The following is a 27,290-nucleotide window of genomic DNA, read 5'->3' on the forward strand; positions in this document are numbered from 1 at the left end:
GGGAGGGTGGAGGATGGGAAAGGCAGCGGAGCACAACAGACACTAGTATGGCAATATGTAAATCAATGGATGTGTAACTGATGTGATTCTGCAATCTGTGTATGGGGTGAAGGTGGGAGTTCATAACCCACTTGAATCAAAGTGTGGAATATGATATGTCAAGAAATTTGTAATGTTTTGAACAACCAACAATAAAAAATTAAAAAAAAAAACAACCAGAGGTCCACAGCCTAAAATAAATAAATAAATAAATAAAACACATTCATCCTCTTTGGCAGTGTAAATGGTACCACAAACTGGTTACTCCACTATCCATGGCTCATTGGCCTGGAAATTCTCCTCAAGAAAGAGGCTAGGTTATTGCTATGATTATTACTTTATAAATGATGCATAGAGAACTAATGCCAGAATAGCTAGGTAATACAAACTAGAAGTGCTGTTTACTTCAGCAGACTCCAAAACAGTAAATTCTACTTAACAAAGTGCCATCACCTTTATTTCCTGCTTCCCACATTCTCCTCTGAAAATAATAAAAATGACCTTAATCAATCTCATTATATCCATCCTGGTTCATCTGCATACACCTACACTTATTTACAGATATTCAGAGTGGAGAAGATATAATTTTCAAAAATTGATTTTTTAAATGATAGCTTTGGAGTCCTTTTGAAGTATGTGATAAAACATCTACTGTGACTTAAATGTATTCCCCTACATATTTTGCATCAGTAACTGACGTGTTATGTATGTATAGGACAGCAAATAGGGCATCAGAAGATAGGATGTCTTGTAGAACACTGGGTATCCAATGAGCCCACTCTGAATCAATATTCTAAGTGTACACCCAGTTGGCTCTGGTTAACACACTAGATCAGATCTGCCATTTGGATTTCTTTTCTTACTCTGTGAGGCACAAAATCTCGGTAACTCTATTCTTATATGACATGGCATCTGAAGACAATTTATTTTCAGTCTTTTCTTGGATAGCACCAAAGCCACCAGAAGAATAATATTGTTCATTTTTAGTAATTAATAACTCTATTACATACATATATTGAAATTTTAAATATACATCATTGATGTTCAGATTTGATTAAAATTCTCCAAATTAGAACATATATGAATGAAATTTTGATTTAAATTTGGAGTAATAACTTATTTGGTGTGTAAGTGAATATTAATTACTTGTCTTGTGAAAAGCAGTATCATAGGATCATATATTTTTTTTAACGCATCTTTAATTTAAACTCTACAGAATTATTCTAAAATTTTTCATCATGTCTTGGTTGAAGGACTAAATTAGAAATTATAGAAGGTTACACTTTAGATGGTATTTCACTATGCCTGTTTTACATGGCACAGATAACTATATCTGAAAGAATGTTGAGGCATGAATGTTAACATATCCAGATAAAGTTTAATTTGTGGCTTTTGGGTGGATTGTTTAATTTTTCATAAAATTATTCTTGTTTATATGAAAAGTCTGTAGTGCTTCAGAAAGGGTAAGTAGATGATGTCTCCTTCTGTCCCCTCCCTACACACCTGGCCTAATTGACTGAAATGGATCCAATAGATGTATGACAATTGGTTGTCAACTACTACTTCAAAAATGTCATACAATACACAGAATGCTAGCCATTGTGTTCCAAAGCAAATGTATTGTACTATCTAATGAGACTGCTGGTTTAGGGCTGGGGTTGTGGCTCAGGGGTAGAATGCTCACCTAGCACAGGCGAGGCCCTGGTTTCGATCCTCAGCACCACATAAAAATAAATAAATAATTAAAGATATTGTGTCCCAGTACAACTAAACAATAAATATTTAAAAAGAGACTGCTGGTTTAACTTTATGCCTTAGTATCCCTGAAGATGCAGAAGAAAGAAGAACAGATATCATGGAAATGGTACAAAAAGCAGAAGAAGAGGCAAAGAAAAGCATCCCTACTGAAGGTTCAAATATTTTACCAATAAGCATTTGGATATTTGAGGATTAATCATAATGACATGCCGAAATGCAGAACAAAAGTGACCAGAAGAAAATGCTACTGACAGGTTGTTAGTGTCATCGGATGAGCATAGATGATGAATAAATTTGTCGAAAAGCGAATCTGGCTGATGTGGAAGTTTCAATTGCATTAACTCCAAGTGACCCAAGCCAGAGGAAACTCACTTGGATGCTTTTCCTGTCTTCCTTTCTTCCACAGTCAAAAATCCTGCAATTATTCCCAGATGCTTCCCATTTGTAGAATGACTGCTCTTTACCCCATGTCTTGTTTATTCTCCTCTATAAATTCATTATTCTTGCAATAGAATTTCTCCAAGTGTTCCATGTATTTTCACAATCGTAGGGGACTACTTCCAGTTAAAGTTAGGTTAAAAGAGCCTAAATTGGTTTATACACTAGTATAATACTTTCTACCATCCCTCTACTTAATGAAACATTTTTTTTTAATCCAAGTAACTCATTTGTCTGTATTTAATCAGTAATTATCAGTCTTTGAACATGTATCAACTTATACCAAAACAAATAGCTTACTTCTAATCATATTTATACTTCTAATAATATATAGATCTAAAATCCAAAACAGATCATCTCAGAGCTTTGATGCACAGCTAACAATATAGAATCCCAGATATCTCTTTTTAATAGTCTATAATTTCTTAACTAGACTTTCATGAATTTTAATAGTTTATGAAATAATATCTTGTAAATTATGACATTAACTTTTGTACATGATAGTCCTCTGTAAACTGGCATCTGAATCATTCTTTTTAAAAGTATTGTCAAGACATAGCATACTTAAAGCCTCCAGCCTACACAGAACTGAGAAATAGAAGCACAAGTTGCCAAGAATAGAAATTCCACTCATTCAATGAATTTGAAATCAGCACTAGCTTCCTCTTACCTCATTATGGTACAGTCCCACTCTCAGGACACCGTTTTCCATGCAGTAAGAGAATTGAAGGTGGCAGCTCTTGCCCCAGCAGTGACACAGAGAGCTGTTTAAAAAAGCCCTGCTGTCTAAATGGCTAAGAGGGAAAGCATGCATGGCCCCTAACCACACAAAGTAACCTAAAAAACAGAGGGAAGAGAAACAGTTTAGGAAAACAGCTGCTTTCTGCTAAACAAAATATGGTATTTCTTAAGATTTCAAAACCAGGATTAAAATTATGGGATGTTTAAAATTTATTACATAAACTACAAATAGCAAGTGTTTATTTTCATGTGATTTTTTTGGAAAGGTATTAAACTATTTCCTAATTCTTAAAATCAAAATTGGATGGTATCTTCAATATTGAAATTCAACATTGTTTTATTAAAATTTGTGTGTTTTGGTTCTGGGGATTAAGCCCAGGGGCACTTAACCATTGAGCTCCACCCCAGCCTGTTTTATTTTGAGACAGAGTCTCACTAATTTGCTCAGGGCCTCCCTAAGTTACTGAGGTTGACTTTGAACTTACAATTCCCCTGACACAACTTCCCATGTCTCTGGTATTTTAGGCATGAGTCACTCTCCCTTGCCTCAATATTCTTTTAAAAGAAATCTGTGATATACCATCAAATTACTATCATATTCTTTTAAAATTCAAAAGGAGTTCTTTATGACTCAAGAATTCCTCCTTTTTCTCTCAGAATTCTTTCCCCTTTTGATTATTTTTCTACTTTTTAAGTTTAAAAACATCTTTGTAGTTTAAGACAAAACAATATAGATGATGTCTTTCTTACCAAACAACATGAAAGTATCAGATAGCTACATGTGCATCTGCAGGTTTTATAGCTCATAAAAATATTGTCAACTGATTTTTTTTCTCATTTGATATTGAAAACTAATTTAGACTATTCCTCAACTCAATAACATTGGCTGTGCGGAGGTACAAGGAAGTTTCTATGGTTTCTTTATTTTTCAAAAGTAAATTCTGCAATGCTTCATTTCTTTGTATAGTTAATAAATATTCCTGCCGTGATTCTAAAAACTATAAACTTTAATAAAACTCTTACTAGAAATGTTAGATTTTAATCAAAAGACTACAGTAAATTAACACCTGATCTCTGATTTAAACACAAAGAAAGGAGAAACAAAACAGAGATCAAAAAGAGACAAAACAATTTACAAGGTGAAGAAGGAACAGATTTGCCAAGTGGGGAACAGAAATGAAGCCACAGGACTCTTAGACTTTGGCATCAGAAGAAGCTTGCGGTAGCTTGGAGCTGACCAATGAAAGTGTCACAAAAGAGAGATGAGCTCAATGAAACCAGAGAATAGGACTAAGGAAGCCTGTTCACAAAACATGCACCATCCTAGACTCCAATCAAAGAAATGTGCAAAACTCCAAGAATTATCATAAAGTATGAAACCCTAATTTGTACTGTTAGTCAGATAAAGTTTTGAGGAGCTAAGTAATGTTTAAAAAAAGATCACTAAATAGAAAGGGTTAAAGGCAAATAGAAAGAATAGAGGGGATGCAAAAATTACAAATCTCAGTTAAAATTTCTGGTTTGGGGACCAGCATGCAATGAGCTTGGAAGTTCTCAGTTTTATTCATTAAAAAAAAAAAAAAATCCTGTGCAAACAGAAAATCAACAGTTCTTCACAGATCCATCCAAAAAGTGAGGTTACCATGAAACCCACAGCCTGGTAACCAGAGAGGCATTTGAATGCAGAGAATCACAGCTCTCTAAAGCAGAATCCCAGCATACAAAGCTCTGCTAAAAGCAAAGCTCTATGGAAAAACTTGAACAACTGAGTGTGGATGAGCTGAGGAGTTAAAAAATCTAAGGGAACACTGTTCTGAATTTTACCTCCAGGAGTCCTATGAGGTCCACACAGTGAGAATTAGAGAAAAGTCCCCTCAGGTTTGCATCCGAGAGGAAAAATAGCCATTTTGAAATGCTCCTCAACTATTCTCTTTCTCTTATCAAGCCCTGAACTCAAGAGAAACTATTTCACTACAATGTAAATCACAAGGATTTAACCCGAGTCTAACCTGACTAGGGACAAGGGAATGCAACTCCAATCCATTCTAGCCTTCCTATAGGGGCAAGGAGAATTCCCAGATTCAGCTCCCTCTAGCTTTTCTTTCTCCTCAAGTTAAGGCAAGGGGAGTGGGATTAAGAAGCATTTTTGAAGGTCATAGAACAGCAACTCATTCCCACTGAAATCGGAGGCCTATTGATTACAACGAATGTTCCCCTTCCCCTCACAACATACCACCATGTAATTATGGCTCTTGGACAATAATGGGGGGATACAATCACAGAGCTATGTGTCTCAGATATTATGTAAAAAGTCTGCAAGTGAGCCCAAAGACAACAGAGAAGAAAAAAACAAGAAAGTCAGGCAAAATTCATCCTCAGATATAGATAGCTACAGCAGAGTAAGCAGTCTAACACCTAGCCAGATAAAAAAAAAACAGCTCACACTATTTACCTCGACACCTTTCACACAATAAATCGCCACTTTTTGTAAATTTGACTCTTGGCAAAAACATTACAAGGTATACCAAAAGGCAAAAGCACAATTTGAAAAGAAAGCAAGATCAGAACCAGACTCAGATATGGCAAGAATATCTGAATATTCAGATGGGGAATTTAAAACAACCCCGATTAATATGCTTCACATTCTAATAGAAAAGGTAAGATAATGTAGGCAAAGAGATGGAAATTTAGAGACAAAAACTGTAACATAAATGAAGAATGTGTTTCTGGATTCATTAGAAAACTAGTCACTGGTGAGGAAAGACTCGGATCTTGAGGACATGCTAATCGAACTTCCAAAACTGAAACACAGAAATAAAATTGTGGGGGAAAAAAAAGAAATAGATTACCCAAGGGCTGTGAAGAAATGGCAAAGGGTGAAATGGATGTGAAATGGGAAGATAAAAAGAAAAATAAAGGAACAGACATAATATTCGAAGCAATAAGGACTGAGAATTTCTCCAAATAGTGTCAGCCATGAAATCAAAGATCCAGGAAACTCAGAAAATGCTAAGTAGAATAAATGCTAGAAATAAACAAACAGAAAGAAAGAATAAATTTCATATATATCCAAAATGCAGAAAAATAAAAGAAAATATTTTGATAGAAGCCAGAGGGAAAAATATATCTTACCTATAAAGGAGCAAAGATGAATTATAAAAATCACACAAACAAGGATAGAATGGAGTTAAATTTTTAGTGTTGAGACCACCACCACCCCCAAATCACCAACCCAAAATTCTGTGTCCTATGAAATCATCCTGCAATATGAAGGAGAAATAGAACTTTCTAAAACATGAAGGAATCTGCTTTGTAAGAAATAAAAATAGTCCTTCAGAGAAGAAGAAAGTGATATAGGTGAGAAGACTGGATCTACAAGAAGGAAAAAATAGCATTAGAGAATAAATATTAAGAATAAAGCAATAATTTTTATTGACCTAAAAAATAATAATTTGGTCAAGAGAATAATATCAATATTATGTTTGATCATTATATTTTATGTATAAATGAAATGCATGGTAACAATAGTACAAGGGTTGGGAGAGAGGAATTAGGATTATTTTGTATTTATAAGGTACCTGTACTACCATAAAAAGTACAGGATTATGAATATGCTAGAGTGAACCCCACCATTATGGAGAGCTACAATACACTAAATAGAAGAAGGAAAACTGAAATAAAACAAGAAGAGCATCATTAAGCATGCACAAAGTACAGAAATTAAATGTCCAAAAGTATATAATCTAGACTGAACATAGTTACAGAAAAAAAAAGTGTTTCAGGAAGCAGCACTAAAAATATAACTCAAAATAGACTAAATAGTACAGAAAATTCTAAAAAGGGCAGTGAAGTTATGAAGTATAAATTATTAGTGTCTCTTTAGTATATCTAATAGGAACAAAAGAAGAAAAGAAGCAGTAAAAATCACTTGAATAGAATAACAAACACTTTCCTAAAGTGATGAAATAATGTGTTATGAGCATTGAAAAAATTTAAAAACACCTGCACTAATCACAGTGAAAATTTCAAACATCAAAAAAGACATTGTAAAAATCCTGCATTAAATTGAAATAGATTAAATGAACTCAGACTTCTCAATTATAGTAAGTAACTATTTGAATAGAGAGGGATAATCAACAGGTACTTAGAAGGAAAATAAGTTTAATTCTAAAATTGTCTGACCAGATAACTTTTTATCTGGGAGTAAGACCAATTTAAAAACATTTTAAGTTGATAAATCCTAAGGGAGTTTATCACCACCACAGATCTTTTATTGGTAAAATAACAATTAATTTAAAGAGAGAGAGAGAGAGAGAGAGAGAGAGAGAGAGAGAGAGAACCAAGAGGGACCACAGGAAATTTGAAAAGCAATGGTAAGAGCCTGGAGATGTGGCTCAGTGGCTGAGCACTTGCCCATCTGCAGGAGGCCCTGGGTTTAATCCTCAACCCCCAAATAATACATAAAAATAAAAAGCAGTAGTAAAGGAATGAAACAATAAAATACATAGTTGTCATAATTATAAACATAAAAAATTAACTTGTTGACTTAAAACTCTTCTGAAAATGCTAAACTATAACTCAAAACCAGAAAAGGGTAAAATAGTAGTTAAATCATGTCAAGTTTTTTTATCATATTCAAAAAAACACAGATATACTGAATACTTTACATTTTGGTAATAAAATTTAAAGATAGGTGTTCAAATTAAGAATAGACGTAATGGTAACATATATAAAATTTGCAAACCATTGATTAAAAAATAAATCAGAAGAATAACCACATTCCCATCTCACCACCCCAAAATGACAACAGGGAGAAAAGTAAACAGAAAGTACCAATTTTAATAAGAAACTCACTGACAGAACAAAGAGCCTGTATATAGACTTGGTAAAAGTCAACTGATCTCAACAACTATGAAGGCTGAGGCAAGAGGATCTCAAATTCAAACTCAGCCTCAGAAACTTTGTGAGACCCTTAGAAACTTAGCAAGACTCTGCCTCAAAATAAAAATAAGGATTAGGAATATAGTTCAGGGATAAAGCAGCCCTGGATTCAATCCCCAATACCAAAGATAAATAAAATCCATAAATAAAGTCTTAATTTTTTTTTGTTCATACAAAACTCAGTATCTCCTGACAATAATAAAATAATAAGTTTGCAAACTAAGAGAGTTAATATATTATAACTTTTCTTTAACAGCATTGTAAATATGATTATTTTGTCACTTTCAATATCTATGGCATAATATACTTTCAATAAAATATGATCCTCAAAACACCACTTTAATGTCTCATCACTAGTTACAATAAAGCACAATTCTAAGACTTAGACATAAAATACATTGTATTTTATTTGCTACCTTCATCATTGCTAGTAAGATTCTGCTGAGGTGCAGATTCTATTGCTGTGAACTCGCTGGCTTTTGTGCGCTTCCAAGAAATTTGCCCAGCAGATGCTTCTGCTGTCCAGTCACACATGTCAAAGTCAAAGGAACAGGGTTGACACACTGCAGAAGGAAGAGGAAGATCTTAGCAGACTATAATAGCTTACCAGAGTGATGGCTCAACCAGGGTTATGTGGGTTAATTAACTCAGAGGCCCACACACACACAATCTGGAAATTTGACCTGATAAGCAACTCTATTTTATCAGAGGTCTTCAGTTAATCCAGATGAGCATCTTTTCCCATGAGAACAATACACATAAAATAAGACACTCCTAGTTTTAATTCTATCACCACTTTGGTTTCCATTTTTTAAAATGACATAATGCTTGATCTTACCAACTTTATAGAATTAGTTTAAATTACGTGTTATTCATAATTACGTTGGAAATTTTTTTTGTACCAGGGATTGAACCCAGGGACACTTGACTAGTAAGATTCTGCTGAGGTGCAGTAAATTTAACAGATGAAATTGCCATATCCCCAGCCCGTTTTTAATGTTTTATTTTGATACAGGGTCTTACTAAGTTGCCAAGGGCTTCGCTGAATTGCTGAGGCTGGCTTTGAACTTTCCATCCTCCTGCCTCAGCCTCTTGAGTCACTGGGATTACAGACGTGCGAATGCAGCCAGTTTACATTGGAATTTTAAAGGAGAAACATTATGTAATTGCAAGATGGTCTTCAATGGAATTGTTCTATAAAACATCACCTTCAATAGATGTACTAGTAGTTTTCACTGTTCTAGTAGATTACCAACTCCAATAGAGTACAGATTTAACTAGGATACTAAGTCAACAAAGGCCAGCAGATGCACATTCCTATGATTAGTCGCTGAGACTCATAAATTGTGTCAGCACCTACAAGATGGGCATTTCATTTTAACACTTACTTCTCAATTCTTCACCTGTGGAATCAAATCTGCAGAGACTCATATCTGGATGACATGATTCCTGCTCGGTATTCAGTGCTTCTTGACATGGTAAAATTTCATCTGTTAAATTTAAAGAATGGCAAGACATGAGATGCGGGTACCCTGGAAAGGCTCATGTTTCTTAAAATGTTAACATTCACTCTACCATGAATTCTCCACTCAAGTCCTCTATAAGGTATGGCATCATCATCCCTTAGGCAGCCTTACTTTACACACACACACACACACACACACACACACACACACGTAAGTAGAATAAAACAAGCATTGGATGTCTCTGTATTATAATCATATCTCCATGGTGACTGGCAAGCCCTAAATAACAATTTCTGTGTTTCCACAAAAGTAAGGACCTACCTTAAATTTTAAAATGAAGAGCTTGTTATTACAATTGTTTGTGTGTCTAATATAATAGATGGTGTCCTGTAACGGGAAGGTAGATCTGCCTTGCAACTATCTTCTTTGATGCCCTCTTAAATTGTCCCTGCCTTTTGGGGTTGTGGACTTGAAAAGGACATGAGTGTGGACTTGACATCCTACTTGCTCCTATTGATAATTCTAGACAATTCTTGCTCTCACCTTCCTAATACCAGGTTTTGACTCTTAACATCAAAGGGCTCCCCTCACTGCACCTGCTTGTTGGAGTCATCTCAAACTTTGGCATACCACCTCTTATTCCCTGAAGATGTGGGGTTTGGGTTCACTTCACTCATTTCAGTATCCACTTTCTCCTTGATTCCCATTTTCTTGATCTCTCCTTTCTGATGATCTCAACGGAGAACTTCAATGAAAGGGGATCTACCACCACTTCTCTAATTGATTATGGTCATCATTAATGATACATTTCCTTATTTTCAAGTGGTCTATGTCCCAATCATTACTCTATCTTTCTAGCTCATTCCTTTTAGTATCTCAACTCTAACACTACAGTTATGTGCGGCATAACAATATTTCAATCAATGACAGACAATCTATAAGACAGTGGTCCTGCAAGATTTTATCACCCAATGATGCCATGGATGTCTTAGCTTATGTAAGTATGCTCCATGAAGTTTGCACAATGATGAAATTGAATAATGATGCACTTCTTAGAGTGTATGTGTGTCACTAAGCATATGACTGTACTCTGACAGCACCAGCACCTACAATTTCAATTCCTTTCATCCACTATCACTTCTTTATTTCTTTTATTACAGATATTAGACAGGAATTCATTCATTGGCCCTTTCTATGGTTTCCTATACTCTCCTGAAAAAAACTCTGGTAAATACAACTCTGCACCAAGTCCAGCCTATATCTCTGCTGCCACATGGGTATGGAGAAAGGCCCACGATGAAGCTGACTGATGGCTTCGTTCTCACGACCACTCACTTCAGTGGATCATGGCCAATCCCGATTCTTCCCTTTTCTTCAATTGCTAGAAATCTATTCAAATATTTCTATTCCTTCCTTAAAATTCCAGTGATTCCTATCATCTCATTATTCCTCAGCTCTTCATCTTTCTGTATATTTCACTGGGAAAATGAGAAAAATCAGAAGAAATCTCCCCAGGTTCCATGCCTCTCTCTGCCATGCTGTCCATAATCCTTTTCTGTAACTGGACAGAAGCCCATGTTCCATTTGGGGTTACTCTTTCCATCTGTACAGAATTACATCTCCTCTTGCCTATTGAAAGATTCATTCCAGCAATTTTCTTTTCTCTCTTCTATATCCACATGTTCATTTTCTCTGTAAGATAATTACTTTCCACACCCAAATGGTCAAAATTTCATCCATCTTAAGAAAATCTTTATTATTGACCCAACAACCTTTAGCTAACTTTTCAAAGTGCTATTTTTTTCTCAGGACTCCAACTCCAGGTCCTCTCTGCTCTCTCTTGAACCTATCCCCATGAATATTTTAATCAAGGCAAAATTTATAGCATGTAAAATTCACCATTTAAACCATTTTACTTTTTGTCATGTGTCTGGTGCTAGAGATTGAACTTAAGGTCTCACATGTGTTAGGCAAGTACTCTACCACTGAGTTCCATGCCCTAGCCTTCAAGGAATCAATTTTAAAGCATACAATTCAGTGGCTTTTGTACTTTCATAGTGTTATGCAATCATCACCACTATCTAATTCCAAATCATTTTCATGACCATAAAGTACATTCCTACACCCATTAGTAGTCACTCTCCATTATGGTCTGGATCTGGCTCATGTGTCAGAGGCTTAGTCTCCAATGCAGCACTATTCAGATATGGGGCTTTGGGGAAGTGATTGGACCATAAGGGCTCTAACCTCATCAATGGATGAATTCATTAGTGGATTCATAGCTAGGTGGACTACTGGGAGTAGTCAAAATTATAGGGGGTGAAACATAGTTGAAAGGAGTGGGCTTTTTGGGGGGTGCCCTTGAGGACTGCACTTATCCCTGCCCCCTTTCTTGCTCTCTCTCTCTCTCTCTCTCTCTGCTTCTTCGTCACCAAGATAGTTCCCCTCCATTATGCTTGGCCTCATCACAGACCTATAGCAGTGGAGCCAACCAACCATGGACTAAAACCTTTGAAACCCTGAGCCAGTATAATTCTTTTCGCCCTTAAGTTGGTTTTCTCAGGTATTTTGTTAAAATGACCAAAAGTTGATTAACACATTCTTCATTCTATCCTCTCTTTCAGACCCTGAAAACTACTAATCTTATTTTTGTCACTATGGATTTGCCTACTCTGGACATTTCGTAAAAATGGAAACATATACTAAGTGGATTGGGGGCCTACCTTTTTTTGACTCAGCATAATGTGTTCAAAGTCCATCCATGCTGCAACAGGGATTAGTATTTCATTTTTATTATTATAATTTTTCCCTTTACCACTCCACTGAAACTGCATATAATCAAGGTCAACCTCCATATTGCTCTACCTAATATTAATTTTTTTTCTCTTCAACCTACTTATTTATCAGTACTATTTGGATTATAATTGATTACTCCTTCCTTTTTGAAATAATTTTTTTCTCTGGGTACCAGCACATACTTTTTTCCTAGTTTTCCTTCTATATTACTAGTTGTTTTTACTCAGTCTCCCTTGCTGGTTTTCCCTCAGTTCCTCAACATCAGATTGCTCCAGAGGTCAGTCCTTGATTCTCTTTCCTTCTCTACCCACTCACAATATTGTTAGGATCACACTGCCTCGTGCCTCTAAAGTTTTTCCTAGATACTAATGACTCTAAAATTCTAACAGAGGCTCAGACCTTTTGTTGGATTCTAGCTCAGCTATCCTGGATGCAAACACTCAGATGGCTAACAGGCACCTCCACAGAAATCAAATTCAATGTGAACTTCTCATTTCTTTCTCCTCAAATTTCTCTTCAAACAGTATTTCCAATCTAATGTTCAGCTAACGACAACCCTATCCTCCTAGTTCAGGCAAGAAATTTGGAGTCCTCCATGACTCATGTCCTCTCTCACAAAACATATTTTTCATCAGCAAATTCTTACTTATGTGCAAAATGCATTCAAAATCTTACCACATCTTCATCACTTCCACACTACCCCCAGCTCTGTTGCCAAGAAACATCTATTTCTAGATTATAGCAATTACTTCTTAATTTGCTACCTTGTCCTTGCCCTTGGCCCCATTAACTATCATTAGAAGTGTCAGTCAGACTATGTCTCTTCTCCTTTGAAATCCTTCCATGAGATTCCAATCTCTGTGAAGAAAACATTAAAATCCTCACCTTGATCTTCCTCATGCAAATCAGGCTTACTCTTGCAGGTCTTTGCATTTAGAGTTTCTTCCAATAAGCACAGGCTTCTTCACCCACCCCCTGGCTTTTCTGATCAGTTAATGTGCTTTTAATGGAGACAGGCTAAGGATTCTTTTCTAAACTTCACTATCTCATCTTACCTCTGTCACTCTGTACTTCAGTTTTACATTTTCTTGTTTTCAAATATCCCCCCCGAACACAAAATATATTTCTTATTTATTTCTTATATATTTCATTTTCTGACTAAAATGGAAAATCCACGAATGGGATGATTACTCTGTTTTTCAATGGCTGTTTCCCCATTCCCAAGAAAAATTCATGGCAAAATATAGATGCTAAACATATATTTATTTAACTAATGAATAAATAAATGGCCCTAAGAAAAATCCACAGAAAATTTTTAAAAATATTGTAGGCCATATAAAAATCACTTATATTTTATTTGTGATAAGACTGAAGCAATTGGTTATGAAAATGATTTACTAATACATCCATAATCTGGTTTCTTGTAACAGGAGTTTACAAATGATGAATATGCAAATCCTCTTGAGTCTAAAATATACTAAAAATAAAACTGCATAGGCAATTAACACAATGTTTGCAATAAATGAAGCTAAGATTGCAAAATAACAATTATCATTAAACAATTAAAACTGTAATTTTTGTAGGTTCATATAAGAGCTACAAATCTTCTGCCCCCTAGAACTACATAATTAAATATTGGTCATAGTTCAATTAAATGTTGTATAGTACCTCTAATTTGTCATATAAAACATAGCAAAATAGTAAAGGCCAAATTGCGTGGAATTAAAATATATCTTGTGCCAATTGGCATTTAATTTTTTTTTCCAATACCAACTATTTTTAGTATCATTGGCCCCAAAACTAGAAATTATACTACAAAAATTATGGTATGTGTGGTGGTATGGTATGCATAAATAATAAATCTCCCAGATATACATTTTTATTTGAATGCATTCAATCCCAGAGTCTGAAACTTTTTAAACATATCACTTATTTATATTTACATTCATATTCATTCATATTTTATCTCTTTCTCTCCATCTCTCTCTCTCACTCATTCTTACATTGCACCAGGATTTGACTGTAGGAGAATATTTGGAGAGGTTGCATAATCAATAGGAGGAAGCCTGGCCAACCATTTCAAGGTCACCATACCAAGGAAGTCACATGCCTAAGGGCTGTCCTCCTTGAAATCTTATCTCACACAAACAGATTGTGTGAAACTGGCTAGAAACTCTGAAATGTTACAGAATGAAGTCCAAGTCTCAAGGCTATTGCAGGAAAAGTTACAATTGATACCAGTTTTGACCTCAATTGTTTTAGGCAATTCAGTTGTCAATTTTTTTAAATTGATAATGGATTTCAATAAATACTTACTGGGTCTTCAAACTTAACTGAAAGTTAAGAAAAAAGGTAACAGGTCTTTAGTTATTTAACTAGATTATACACACACACACACACACACACACACACATATATATATCATGAAGATCCTAATTAAGGGATGACTTATGTATTTGTGCCATTTCACAAATGTCTAAGGCACGGTCCTGGAAAGTCAAAAATATTCACAGAATTTCACAATATTCTGATTTTGAGCCACAGCAAGTAATCATTATAAAAATTATAATCAGCAATTTATTCAAGAATCAGTGTTATTCAAGAATCACTGATTAAACACATTCTTATTTAATCACAGTCACAAACCTTGATTTGTTTTTTACACTTGCTACCTTGAAAGAGTGTAGAGAAATTCACTTTCCAATAAATGTAAAATGAATTTTTACATCTTGGGAGGGGCAGAGGCTAGAATGGTAGTATTCGAAGGTATGAAAATAGTCTTAAGACTTCTCTAATACTATAAAGAGACCTTAATTTTATTTCCCAAAATGTAAAAGTATTCAGACACCATGAAAATAGCTATAACTAAGCATTTTTGTAAAGTTGTTTACATTTTCATAGTAAACAGAAATATACATATACATATTTACTCAGTATACTAAGATAATAGCAATTTTTTCTGCAAATTGTCCAATGAATTAAGCACATAAACTTCTCACCATCATTATCACTTCAACTTAAAAAGTGACCATTACTCTGTTAAATTTATTTCTAAATTTACCTAAAGTAAAATTAATATTTAGCTCTTCTCAATGTCTTTCATCAGTGTTTTGCGGTCTCCCAAATGCAGATACAATATTTTGTTAGATGCATAAGAATTAACTTTGATTCTATTATATGTGGTTCCCTTTTCCTCATTTTCATTTTTATCAGTCATTGATATTATGTGAAAATAAATAAGATATTATATTTACTTTGCATCTTTGTACCATGATAAATTCATTTACTAGCTCTAGAAACTTTGTAAAAATAAATCTGTGCTCACTTTGGCAGCACATATACTAAAACTGTAATAATACAAAGGAGATGAGCATGCCCCTAAACAAGGTGACATGCAAAATGCAGTGTTCTGTAGCTTAACATTAAGTAAATTCCATGAAACGTTATGTATAGATAATCACATTACTTTCAGAGACATTTCCCCCTTCTGTTCTAATTAATTGCCTTAAGAATATCGCCAGACTTCCAGTGTGTTGTTGCCTGGAAATGATGAGTGATTCCCCAATTTAGGAGCAAAGCATGATTCTCTCATCATTGGGTGTGATGTTAGCTGTAGGCTTTTTGTACAAAACCTTTATCAGGTTAAAAAAGTTCATAGGTTCGCTGACGTTTTGGATCATGAATGTATTTTTGATTTTGTCAAATGCTGTTTTTGCATCTACTAAGATCACCACAGGATCTTTTTCTTCTTCAGTCTGTCAATATGGTGAATGACATTGATTGATTTTCAAACATTGTACCAGCTTTAAATTCCCTGAATGGTTGCACTCTATTATCTTTTTATATATTGCTGGAAGTTTCATACTATTTTGCAGAAGACTTGAGACCTGAGGTTTTCTTGTATTTTTGCCTGGATTTTGTGTTAGGGCAAAGTCATTGTTTCAAAATAAGGTGACAAGTGTTTTCATCATTTCTGTTTTCTGAAATAGAATGTATGGAACTGGTGGCAATTTATCCCTACATATTTGATACAACTTGCCAGTGAAACCGTGTGGTTCTAGAATTTTCTTTAATGAAGATTTTCATTATGAGTCTTATTCAACAAACATGAACCTCTTCAAGTTATTGCTTTCTTCTTAGTGATTTGGTAGTTGGAGGCTTTCAAGAAATTTAACCATTTTAATTAAATTGTTGAATTTATTGGCATAGAGTTATTTTCAGTTTTCCCTTATTATTATTAATATTATCCTTTTAATGTTTTTATGGTATTGGTAATGTATGTCATGTCTCCTTATTCTTGGTCAGTTCAACTAGAATTTCACCAATTTTATTCATCTTTTAAAATGATCAACTTTTCTTTCAATAATTTACTCTATTTTATATTTTCAACTTTATTATTTACTACTATATATATGTAATTTTCATAGTGCTTATTCTTACCTTATTCTTCTTCTACTTTCTTTAGATAGATAAATTACTATTTTGAGACCTTTCTTCTTTCTTAACAAAAACATACATATATATATAAATTTCCTTGTAAGTACAGCTATAATTATATTCTACTATTATACAAATTTAAGTAAGTTATGTTTACATATTTATTCAGTTCAAAATACATGGTTATTTCAAAGTATGTTTTTAAAAGTCTGATGTTTAAATTCCAAATAATTGTGGATTTCCTAGTTTTGTAGTTTGACTTCATTATAGTCAAAATACCTATTTTTGTATTATTTCAGTTCCTTTAAGATTCTTAAAATTTGTTTCATGGCCCAAATATTAAGATTCTAAGCCATATTGGCGCCTGATAAAATTTAATAATACTGATCCCATCTTAAACATTCTAATGTTTTGTTTACCATTGATTTTTTTATTAGTTTTGATTTTTTTAAATGTTACATCTAAATATCCTTTATCTCAGTTAGCAAGCATCTTAGTCTGTCCAGACTGCAATAAAAAAATACCATAGACTGGTGGCTTCAACAACAGAATTATTTTCCCTACAGATCTGGAGGCTGGAGGCATAAGATAAGGGTCCTAGTGAGACCTCTCTTCCAGGCTTGTGCATGGCTGCTGTACTCAGTGTCCTCACACAGGAGAGAAGAACCCATAAGACACACACAATGAGAGAGACGGCATCTTCCTTCTCTTTTGAAGACACAGTAGTAGCAAATGGGGCTCCATCCTTAGGATTTTACTGAATTACTTCTTAAAGATCCCATCTTTACATTACAGTCACAGGGACATTAGGATTTCGACATAGGAATTTAGTGGAGATGAAGGACACATGTGGAGTCTAGCAGTAAAATTCTAGCGCCTCCTTAAATATTGTCCTTTGTCTGTATTGCTGCACCCTTGGACCTTTGCTGCTGACTATCAATGGTTAATGTTGCATATGCACATTGTATTCTGTTCTATTTGACCTATTATGTATTATTTTAATCAATGTCAATTATATCAAATTAGTGAATGATTTTGTTCAAGTTTTCTATATTCTTATGTATTTGTCATGATTATTGATATATCTATATCTATGTATCTATCTCCTGATATAATTGTGGACTTATTTAATTCTTTAAATTCTAATAGTTTTGACACATATATTTTGGTGTACTGTTGTTAGGTGTGTACATGTTTAGGATCATATTTTCTTAGTGAATTTACCCTTTATTATTATATAATGGTCCTACTTTATCCCTATTAATTTTCCTTGTTTTGAACAACAATTTTGACATGAATATGGTCACTCCACCTTTCTTTGATTTGATTACATGGTACATCTTTCTGCACCCCTTTATTTTTGGTTAATCTGTACCATATTTAAAATGGGTTTTTATAGTCAGAATAAAGATGATTCTGATTGTTGTTCCAATCTCATACCATATGAGTTCAGATAGGAATGCTGAGACCACTTATATTCAATGTAATAATTTTATAATTATAATTTGTTAATTTTATTTTTTACTTGTTTTACCCTTTGTTCCCTTACCACCCATACTCCACATTTCTGTTCTCTCCTTCTAATTCTCTTCGCTTTTAGTGTATTATTTCAACTTCTGAATATTCTGGTATGTTCAATTTTGTCATTAACTTGTGTTTATTGTTCATTCTAAGGATAGGCATCTCTTAGTTTAACACTCAGAGCTGGTTAGCATTTCAAATGAGATATAGAAGTGCTACAGCCACAGAATTTTATGTTCCTCACTTTATTCTATAATTATATGTGTATAGTTATATATATGTGTGTGTATATGTATATACATACATACATATACACAATCTTTAGGAGATAAAAGTATTCTATTTATTCAGTTATTTGTGATTTCAGGGTTTTGTTTTTTTTTTTTGCTTTATTCTTGAAGTTACAAGTTTTCCTCTGGTAATACTTTTTGATTTTTTTTTTCCACCTGAAACATTTCCCTAGTATTTATTTCAGAGTAGGTCTTCTGGTGATGAATATGCCAAAGACAGAATGTAGGAGAGGGAAAAGATTTCTGGGTAAAAAAATGTAATTTAGTTCAAAGCAGGTTGATTTTGAGATTCTGTAGCAAATACATTTGCCCATTCAGTCCATAAACCTCTTCTTGCCTTTCTTTATTCCCGAGGCTAAAAGCTAAATATTCACTTTTATTACCTTCTCTAGTAACTCAAGTTACTATTGTAACAATTGTCAAGCCAATGACATGGTCAAAGATAGAGTCCCTGCCTACCTCGGCCTTCTTTCTGCCCTAAATTTGACATGTAAGAGCTCTGGTGATCCTTATGATCGTCAGGCAGTAAGCATAAGGCAAATGGCAGAAAAATCACTCAGTCCTTGACTTTAACAGATTTGGAGTGAAGAACGAATGCCAACAACTGCTTATTTTTTTCACTTCTGAGGTCATTTAAGCAAACTTGTCTATTTTCTCACACCTAAATGCATTCTGACCTTATCCTCTGTTGGAATAGGGCTTTCTGATGGAAAAGCGCAGGTTGGTTTGGCTTTGCCTACAGGCCTCTGATGCTCCACCACTACCTCAGGCCTGCATGAGACTGAAATCGCTGACTCTAGTCAGCTGGGACTCTGCTCCAAAGCAGTTGTTGCCAAGTAAGACTATCAACGAGGAACCAGGACCCATGGTTCCTAAATGCCAATCCTGTTCCTTGAACTCGGTCTTGCTCTCTTCATAAAAATTATCCCCAGAACCTTGTTGAAAATGCAAGCCACATGCTTTGTGATTCCCACGTAGAAGTTCTGGAGGGAAGCCCAGAATCAATCATCCCCCCCATGTGATTCTGATGATTAACAAGGTTTATTCTGCTATGATAGCGCTTGAATTGGACTAGAGAGTCCCATTTAGAAATTTAATGCTACTTAATTTTACTATCTCTCATATTCCTGTCATTTATAAAATGTAACAACATCCAAATGCCAATGCTATCTGATAATGCTTTATGCTTTTTCTCCATTATTAATATTTCATAATGCTGTGCTTTCCTTTTAAAAATTTAAATATGCTCTCAATTCCTATTTTTTGTGGGGGGAGGGGGATAAAACTCTCCCTGCACCCTCACCTCCAGAGAACACACTATGTGACTTTACTTAAATCTTGCCTTTCTCCAAAAGAAGACCACTTCTTTTGCAGATGTTCCAAGAGATGGTATAAAACACAGGGCCTAAAATTAAGGTTATAATTTTTGTAGATACCTAATTTTGCTTCTATACAATTTTTATTCTTGTATGTGAAAAACATCTTGGTTCATGACATCCATTTTAACGTCACTGGTAACCATGCAGGTCTACCTTCCATGGGTAATTTCAGCCTTGAATTTCAAAGTCTTCTTCTCTAGTCCCGAATCTTGTCATAGGGTATGAATTTAACATCCATGTGAAAGGCATAGGCAACCAAATTAGTCTTAAAATTCACTGACGCCTCATCTCTTTAGTAAATTTAATTTCTACACCATCTCAAATGCCTTATGATTACAATGATGTCTAGAACTGTTGTCTTAGAAATTGTAAAGCTCAACATTTTACAATTTGACCACAACTTTCGATTGAATATTCAAATATTCAAATTTCCTAATGTTTACACTCCAAGTACAATTACACTTTTTTTTTAACCTTCAGTAGTGAATTTTTAGAGGTCTTTTAAGTGCTTGCTACAAAATCTGGCATTTGTCTTCTGAATATTTATTATGGCCCATCTACCTTGGCCTTTATCCCAGTATGTGGATCATGGGCAATTAGGGAAATGACTTTAGTTCCCAGAGCCAATGATGGAGAGAAAGTTCATGTCAGAAATGATAGTGGGGTCTTATTACAGGCAATGTCAACTCCCAAGCTCCACCAAAGAATGTTCCTGTGCAAATCTGTAATGTCAATACAGTTTCAATGGCAGCCACCCAGCATGGAGAAACCCCAGCTGATGGCTGATTTCATTGCCTGTTTTGCTTTTGAGAGTAATTAGCTAGACTGGCCAATGAACAGGGCTAGTTTGAGAGGTGACAAGACCTTTAAAAGGTGCAACTCAGTTGGAGGTCACTGGATCCCTGGGGGCACTGCCTTTGGTTGGAGTAGATGCAGATATTGTGGGATCCTGGTTAGTTCTCATGAAAGGGTTGTTATAAGACAGCAAGCCCATCTTTCTTGCTTCCTGTCTCAACATATGGCTTTCTCCCTCTTACACACTTTCTTGCAATTATACATTAACCATGAAGGGATTCTTCCATGGGGCCCTTACCAGAGACAATCAGATGGTGGCACTATGCCCTGGTACTTCTAGAACTGTGAGATAAATTAACCTCTTTTCATTATAAAACACCCAATCATGGGTATTTCATTTTAGTAACAGAAAATGGACTAAAATAAAAGCTATCTTTATTCTGCTGCATTGTACCACAATACAGTAAAATTTTAAGGAGGAATACTTGTGGTGTGTATAGACTTATACACACATAGGCTTTTTAGTTTAAATTCTTATTCTTGCTTAGTAGATTAACCAAATTCTAACTTTAATAATATTTTTTTCCTTTGGGAACTGGGTAAATGAGGAATTGAAATTATTCAGTTAAAGGCCAATAAGAATATATTTTAGATATATGTGATTTATCAATGTATTTGTTTCAGTCTTAATTGAAAATAGATTACAACTAATTCTCCCTCCATTTTGTGTCTTGCACTGAAAGAATCAAGGTAATTCTCCAAGGAGACCATTTTAAGTATATGGAAGCCAGTTTCTACCAATCTCCTAAAAGGCACAGAGTTAAGAATTAACTAGCCAGTATATACATTGCTACATGATTCAAATCTGCAACTAAATTGCCCCATTCAGTCCTTTATAGCATCAGAGTCTGTGATAAATAGCCCATCTTCACTTTCAAAATAGATCCAGTCACTGTTAAACAATGTATTAGAACAATGGAAAATATCCCATTCTAAAACATCAGGCAAAAATACTGAGTAGTTCAAAGTCTGATAATGTTTAAATTGCACTGTATTTATTTTGCACAATTAGGATCAAAATGAAAGAAAAAGTTCTTACCATGTGCGGGCAAGCAGCCTGAACTGAAAGATATGTCATCAATAGCTACAACTACATCCTGTTCATGAGTTGCAATCATTTGACCTTGAAAGACAACCTGCATGAGAAGAGCAAAACAGAACAAAACACAAAGCAAAGAACATCACTGTGCCATTGTTACAGAAGAACATCAACAAGTAAGAAACATGCTACTTCCTAGAAGCACTTGAGTTACCATCATGCCAATTCCAAGAAAAAGGAGTCAAAACAAATACTCTCTAGAACAAGAAAATGTGCAGTCATCACGGTACCACACGGGTGTCTGGCAAAGGTAAGGTAACATGTTTGTGAGGTGAAACAAAGCTTATCTTATTTCTATCCCACAACTATCTTCATGTTTATTCCCCATGTGGCCTGTCCATATGTTTAGCAATTTCCATTTTTTGAATACAGGTTTCATTTTAGCATCTTTTTTTTTTGTACTGGGGATTGAACTCGGGGGCACTCGACCACTGAGCTACATCCCCAGCCCTATTTTGTGTTTTATTTAGAGACAGGGTCTCCTGAGCTACTTAGCATCTCACTTTTGCTGAGGATGGCTTTGAATTCAGTATCCTCCTGCATCAGCCTCTTGAACCACTAGGATTATAAGCATGTGCACCACGCCTGGCTCTGATTCTTAGCATCTTGCAACCATTCCCCATTTTCACTTCTGATTCTTGGTATTTGATTCCCAGTATTGCCTTTGATATCCTCGGGTTGTATTCTTGTATCTCCTACGCCATTATCAACACATAGCTTTGGGATATTGATGGAAAATGCACTGTTCAGCAACTTGTTAAAATGACTGACTTTTATGTTGTGATATGGAGCCAGCCCAAGTCTACACCAGGAAGAAATAATCTAGTATGATTAATCCAAGAAATCTGGAAAGAAGTCACTATCCAATTTCTAATTCCCTATTAGAAAGTTGGTGTGTTAGTAGAGTTTTATTCTGCCTCACTAATGAATACTAATGCTCTTTGAAATCTCATCCACAGATGTATTAAAAGCATATGTATTGTTCAAACTTGCTTATAATATAAACACCTTTATTTCAGAAACTCAGTGCTACTTCTTAGGTCCACTGTTGGTGTGGATACAGTACACCATAGCAGATCATATTGCTGTGCTAAATTCACTTTTGTTCTTGTCCAACACATCATTCTAACATATTTCTTTCCAAACAGGAGTCACTTCTAATTTATAATATGCTTTGTTTTCTCCTCAAATTGGATGCCTTACCTCACTCATGTTCCAACAGTGTTACCTGAAGTCTGCTTCTCCGCAATGTTCAGAGCTCCAAAATGGCTTTAGAATTGCATTCTCTTTTAGTGCCATGTCCAATCAGATCCCTTAAGCCTATTTTTCTTCCATTCCTATCACCACTCCTGTACCCTCTTGCCCAACCTATTGAATTTTAAATTACTTTTTGCTTTAATCCTCTTGTTAGGGTTTTAAACAGATATTCTGCACTTATTTGATTCTGTTAAATTACATGTTAATTTGGTATAACTGAAGAAACTTATTGTGAAAACTGGCTGCCATTTGAGCCCAGGGACTCAGCAAGAGGAAAACATTTTTTTTTTTCTCAGAAGAAGAACTATTTCTCTATGTGTAGGGAGATTTACTAATGGCTACAAAACACAAAGTCCATCAGGCAAAAATAAACAGCCTAGGTAAATAGATTTTCTAAAAAGATTTTCCAGGGATTTGGGCTAGGATATGACAAAATGGCTGAAGATACAGGTCTCAGGAAGAATTACCAACAGTCAGAGGCTGAGCTGGCTGCAGGGAGTAACCTTTCTAGGAAAAGTGGTGTCTTCCTTTTCTTGTGTTTTCTAAAATTTTGTCAAATATTTTTTTCCTCAAACACAGACAGAAAGGGAAACCACACACACACACACACACACACACACACACACACACACAGAAGCAAATCATAAGGGAGTAATGGAGTTGAGATCTTGGCAACATCTCAGGGATCAGACACAGCCTGCACTGACCCCTAGTAAACATGAGGCAACTTTCTTTTTCCCCAGGTATTTTGAGAAAAGATGACCCCTGAATGTAGAAAGAGGGGGGGGGGGGTCAATGCCAAACCATTTGATTTAAATGTTAGAGGAAGCTGCAATGGAAAATGAGCCCCAGACATAGGGCCACTTAAATTACATTAGTAACAACATGATTAGAAACTCATAATCATATGTATGGCACTAGAGTTGTCTGTAATGGTAGTATGCATTCAATTTATTTCTGAAGCCAACCTTCGAAACATCAGAAGAGTCCAGTAATTTTTCCCCATCATGTGTTGATATAATAAATAATTTTGAATTATAACTTTGAAAAAAGTGAGTGTAGAATTTTAAAATTAAGGAACAATTGATATTTTTAATGAATGACTCATTTTTTGGTTTTTATTAATTAAGTCTATTCTTTATAAGTAAAAGGCTACTGAGAGCTCTTCAGTGTTTTTTAAAAAAATATATCAAAAAAATTACAAGGAGATAACAGCATATTTAAAAACTGTTTCAGAGCTGGGGTTGTAGCTCAGTGGTAGAGTACTTACCAAGCATGACAAGGAACTGGGGCCAATCTCCAGAAAAAAAAAAAAAAAAACAAGTCTACAATTCACTATCATTTAGTTTAACAATCCAAACAACCAACTTGAAAACTACAGTGATATGTTAGTAATATAATATTTATTCCTTCCTATAAGATCCCTGCAACAACCATCACCAAACTTTCAAAAAATCTTGCAGACAAAGGAGTGGGGCAGATTTCATTTGAATTTGTAACTGAATTCTACTGCATAGTTGATTTGTTTTATTCTTTGCCTTCTTGAAAATTTTAGAATGATATAAACTTCACTGCTTACATATGCAAGTTTTATAAACATGATTGAGATTCTTCACCATCGTGTAATACCTAACATTATTTCCCCCAACATGGCCAACAAGACAGAAGAATATTTAATGTTAGATGCAACAGATTTGACCCAATCTGGAGGCTTTGTTCTTTCTCTTTTCTCCTATATTTTCTAAATTCCCATAATGCTTTAACATGATACAGAAAATTATTATGGCTTAGTGACTAAGTGATTATCTGAAATGAAACTACACTAGATTCTAAGCTGATATGGGATTTAGGAGGTTATTCACCTCTTGAAGCTTAGAAGAATCCTCCTGTTAACGATGGTGTAAATCATCATTCTACCTGAGAGGATTTTCTTGAAAGGCCAGTTAGATTATGTGTACAAGAGACTCAACATAATTTCTCACCCATAAATGCTCAACAAGTGCTAGTTGTTATTCCTTTAACGTCTTCAGAAACTTTCTGAAATGCTGCCTCCTATGCCATTGCTTGTTTATATAGTTGTATTTTTTCAGAAATTGTCCTCCCTCAATTTTATTAAGGGATAAACCTAGAATTTTACAGATGAACACAATAAAGTCCCCAAGCAGAGCCAGCTCCGGACGCTTTCTCAAAAGTCCATGCTAAGCTGGAATCTAGCTGGGCTTTTAACTACCAGAAGTCAGCATGGAGGGGAAATTACAGAAAACAGAATAATTCTCAGGGGCTCGTGAGTTGATGAGGCAGCAAATGCTGTTTGGAGATGCTGATTACAAAATTCCCTCAAATAAGACTCTGACGAAAGCTTTTCAGGAATAAGATACTAGAGGGTGGCAGGCCATATTACCAGCACAGCACATCTCTGTGGCCCACCGAACAATAGCAAATGAACATCTGCTCTCTTGCTGGCAGGATAAAACCAAAACATACCTGCAGTCTTAAAAGATTAGTGTAGTCGAAGGATTCCAACAGAATCACACAGTTTACTGTTTTACCCAGCCTTTAAGGTAGAAGCACTGTTCCTATCAGCAATAAAGTTATTTGGGGAATTCTTTTACCATCAACTCTGTTTAGAAGTTTTAAAAGATGTATAAATAGTGACAAAGCATGTGTGTGTGGACAAGATTCTCATCTCAGTCCTTAAAGTTGATACAGTTTTGGAGAGAAAAGGCAATTCAGCAAATTCTCCCTCCCAAATCTAGTCGATGTGACTAAGTCCCCACAAAAGCAATCTTGGTTTAATTTGGTTGCTTTTGTTGTTTCTGTTAAGAAAAGACAGACACCAGGGACCTAGAAGAGGGGGGTTTAAAAAATAAACTAGAAACTTCTCTAGCAATTAGTAACAAACGCCCAAATTTTCACAGTGAACTAGAATATATTACCGTTGTTCAGAGGAATTCATTCTGGATACCACACCTCACCAAAGCCACCGATGTGTTCAGGGTCCCCCCAAATGTCAAACATCTTCTTTTAACATGGTGCTAGAGAACTTCCTTGCCCAGTGCATCCCAAGTACCTCAAAAGAATAACTCATTTGTAGGAAGACTTAAATGCCTGATGTCTTAAGTGCCTTTTACCCCCAGTAAACACACATAGATACTTGACTTCAAGAGAGTACAAAGTCTCAAACTATAAAATTGTGATTCCTCTTAAGTCTATGTGCCATTGGACCATCTACTAAATGATTTTTTAAATCTCCCTTTAGTGACAAATTGGTGCCAAATTTACCAACGCCAGAAAATTCCAATTTGGGTAATTTTATGATGTCAATTAAGGAAATATTCCCTTCTTATATCTTGTAATTTGACATTTACAATAAGGTATCTTGCTTATTTGTTTATCCTTTTCCTATTAATCACCCAAAATAGCTAAAGGCAATATTGAATTAAATTCATTCCCTATTTTAAACAAGTACTGAGGTCATCACATATCAGATTATTTGCTGTAGAATGAAATTATTATTAAATCAAAAAATCAATTATTATATCATCCTAAATTGATAAAGGAAACCTATGGGGAGTAAATTGATCTACAAACCAGGTTAGGAAGCTAATTGATTAGGAATAAAATGCTTTAAGTGACAAATTTTGCTTAGCTGTCCCAATGTTAAAATATATACCACTTTTCCAAGAACTCTTGCAATAATCATAGATTAAAATTTCTATCATGCCTACGTTTATTAAGCTGCATAAAATGTTTGTCTTATGTAGGCTTTCATTGGATTTAATTCTCAAAATTATTTAGGAAAATAAAGACTGTGATGAATCGAGCTTAACCATGAGATAAATGTGACAATTACTCTCTTTCAACACCATTCGGAATTAGTATTTAAGTCAAACAGTTTCTTTCCTCATTACCAAAGATTATTCTCTTCTCTCAAAAGCATGAGAAAACTCTGAAAGGAAAATGATTCTAAGAGAAAAGAAATGAAAAGAAAGAGGAGGTTAAAAAAGCAAGGAAAACACAAAAAAAATCCAAAAAAAATTGGAAAATGACATTATAGTTTACAGATACATCTATATATCTTAAAATGTATCCACTTTAAATTATTACACAAATTCAAGACTTCACTGTTAAACTGTCTTTTCCTTAGGGTGACCAGCACATGTGTTCACTTTCAGTACTTGAAAGTCCTTGGAAATCCCTCAGCCCCTGGCAAATTGAGTGAACCACTTTATTTTTAATTCATCTGTGTTAAAAATCCGATTTTTGTCACTTT

The 27,290-nt window shown here is 34.8% G+C and overlaps 1 protein-coding gene and 1 non-coding gene across 2 annotated transcripts in view; one reads left to right on the plus strand and one right to left on the minus strand.

The window, feature by feature from the left end:
* The window catches only part of Malrd1 (MAM and LDL receptor class A domain containing 1), a 503,883-nt gene that overhangs the window by 437,418 nt on the left and 39,175 nt on the right, over nucleotides 1-27,290 (minus strand). The window contains exons 5-8 of the mRNA XM_015483277.2: nucleotides 21,701-21,797; nucleotides 9,306-9,407; nucleotides 8,334-8,480; nucleotides 2,906-3,072 (exon numbers count right to left, since the gene is read on the minus strand). Of these exons, the coding sequence (XP_015338763.2) occupies nucleotides 2,906-3,072; nucleotides 8,334-8,480; nucleotides 9,306-9,407; nucleotides 21,701-21,797 (513 nt within the window). The remainder of the gene's footprint in view (nucleotides 1-2,905; nucleotides 3,073-8,333; nucleotides 8,481-9,305; nucleotides 9,408-21,700; nucleotides 21,798-27,290) is intronic.
* Nucleotides 15,497-15,603, plus strand: LOC125618587. The gene has a single exon (XR_007349926.1). It is a non-coding gene; the product is annotated as a U6 spliceosomal RNA (small nuclear RNA).

The sequence above is a fragment of the Marmota marmota genome, unplaced genomic scaffold (assembly GCF_001458135.2).
Source record: "Marmota marmota marmota unplaced genomic scaffold, marMar, whole genome shotgun sequence".
Classification (NCBI taxonomy): domain Eukaryota; kingdom Metazoa; phylum Chordata; class Mammalia; order Rodentia; family Sciuridae; genus Marmota; species Marmota marmota.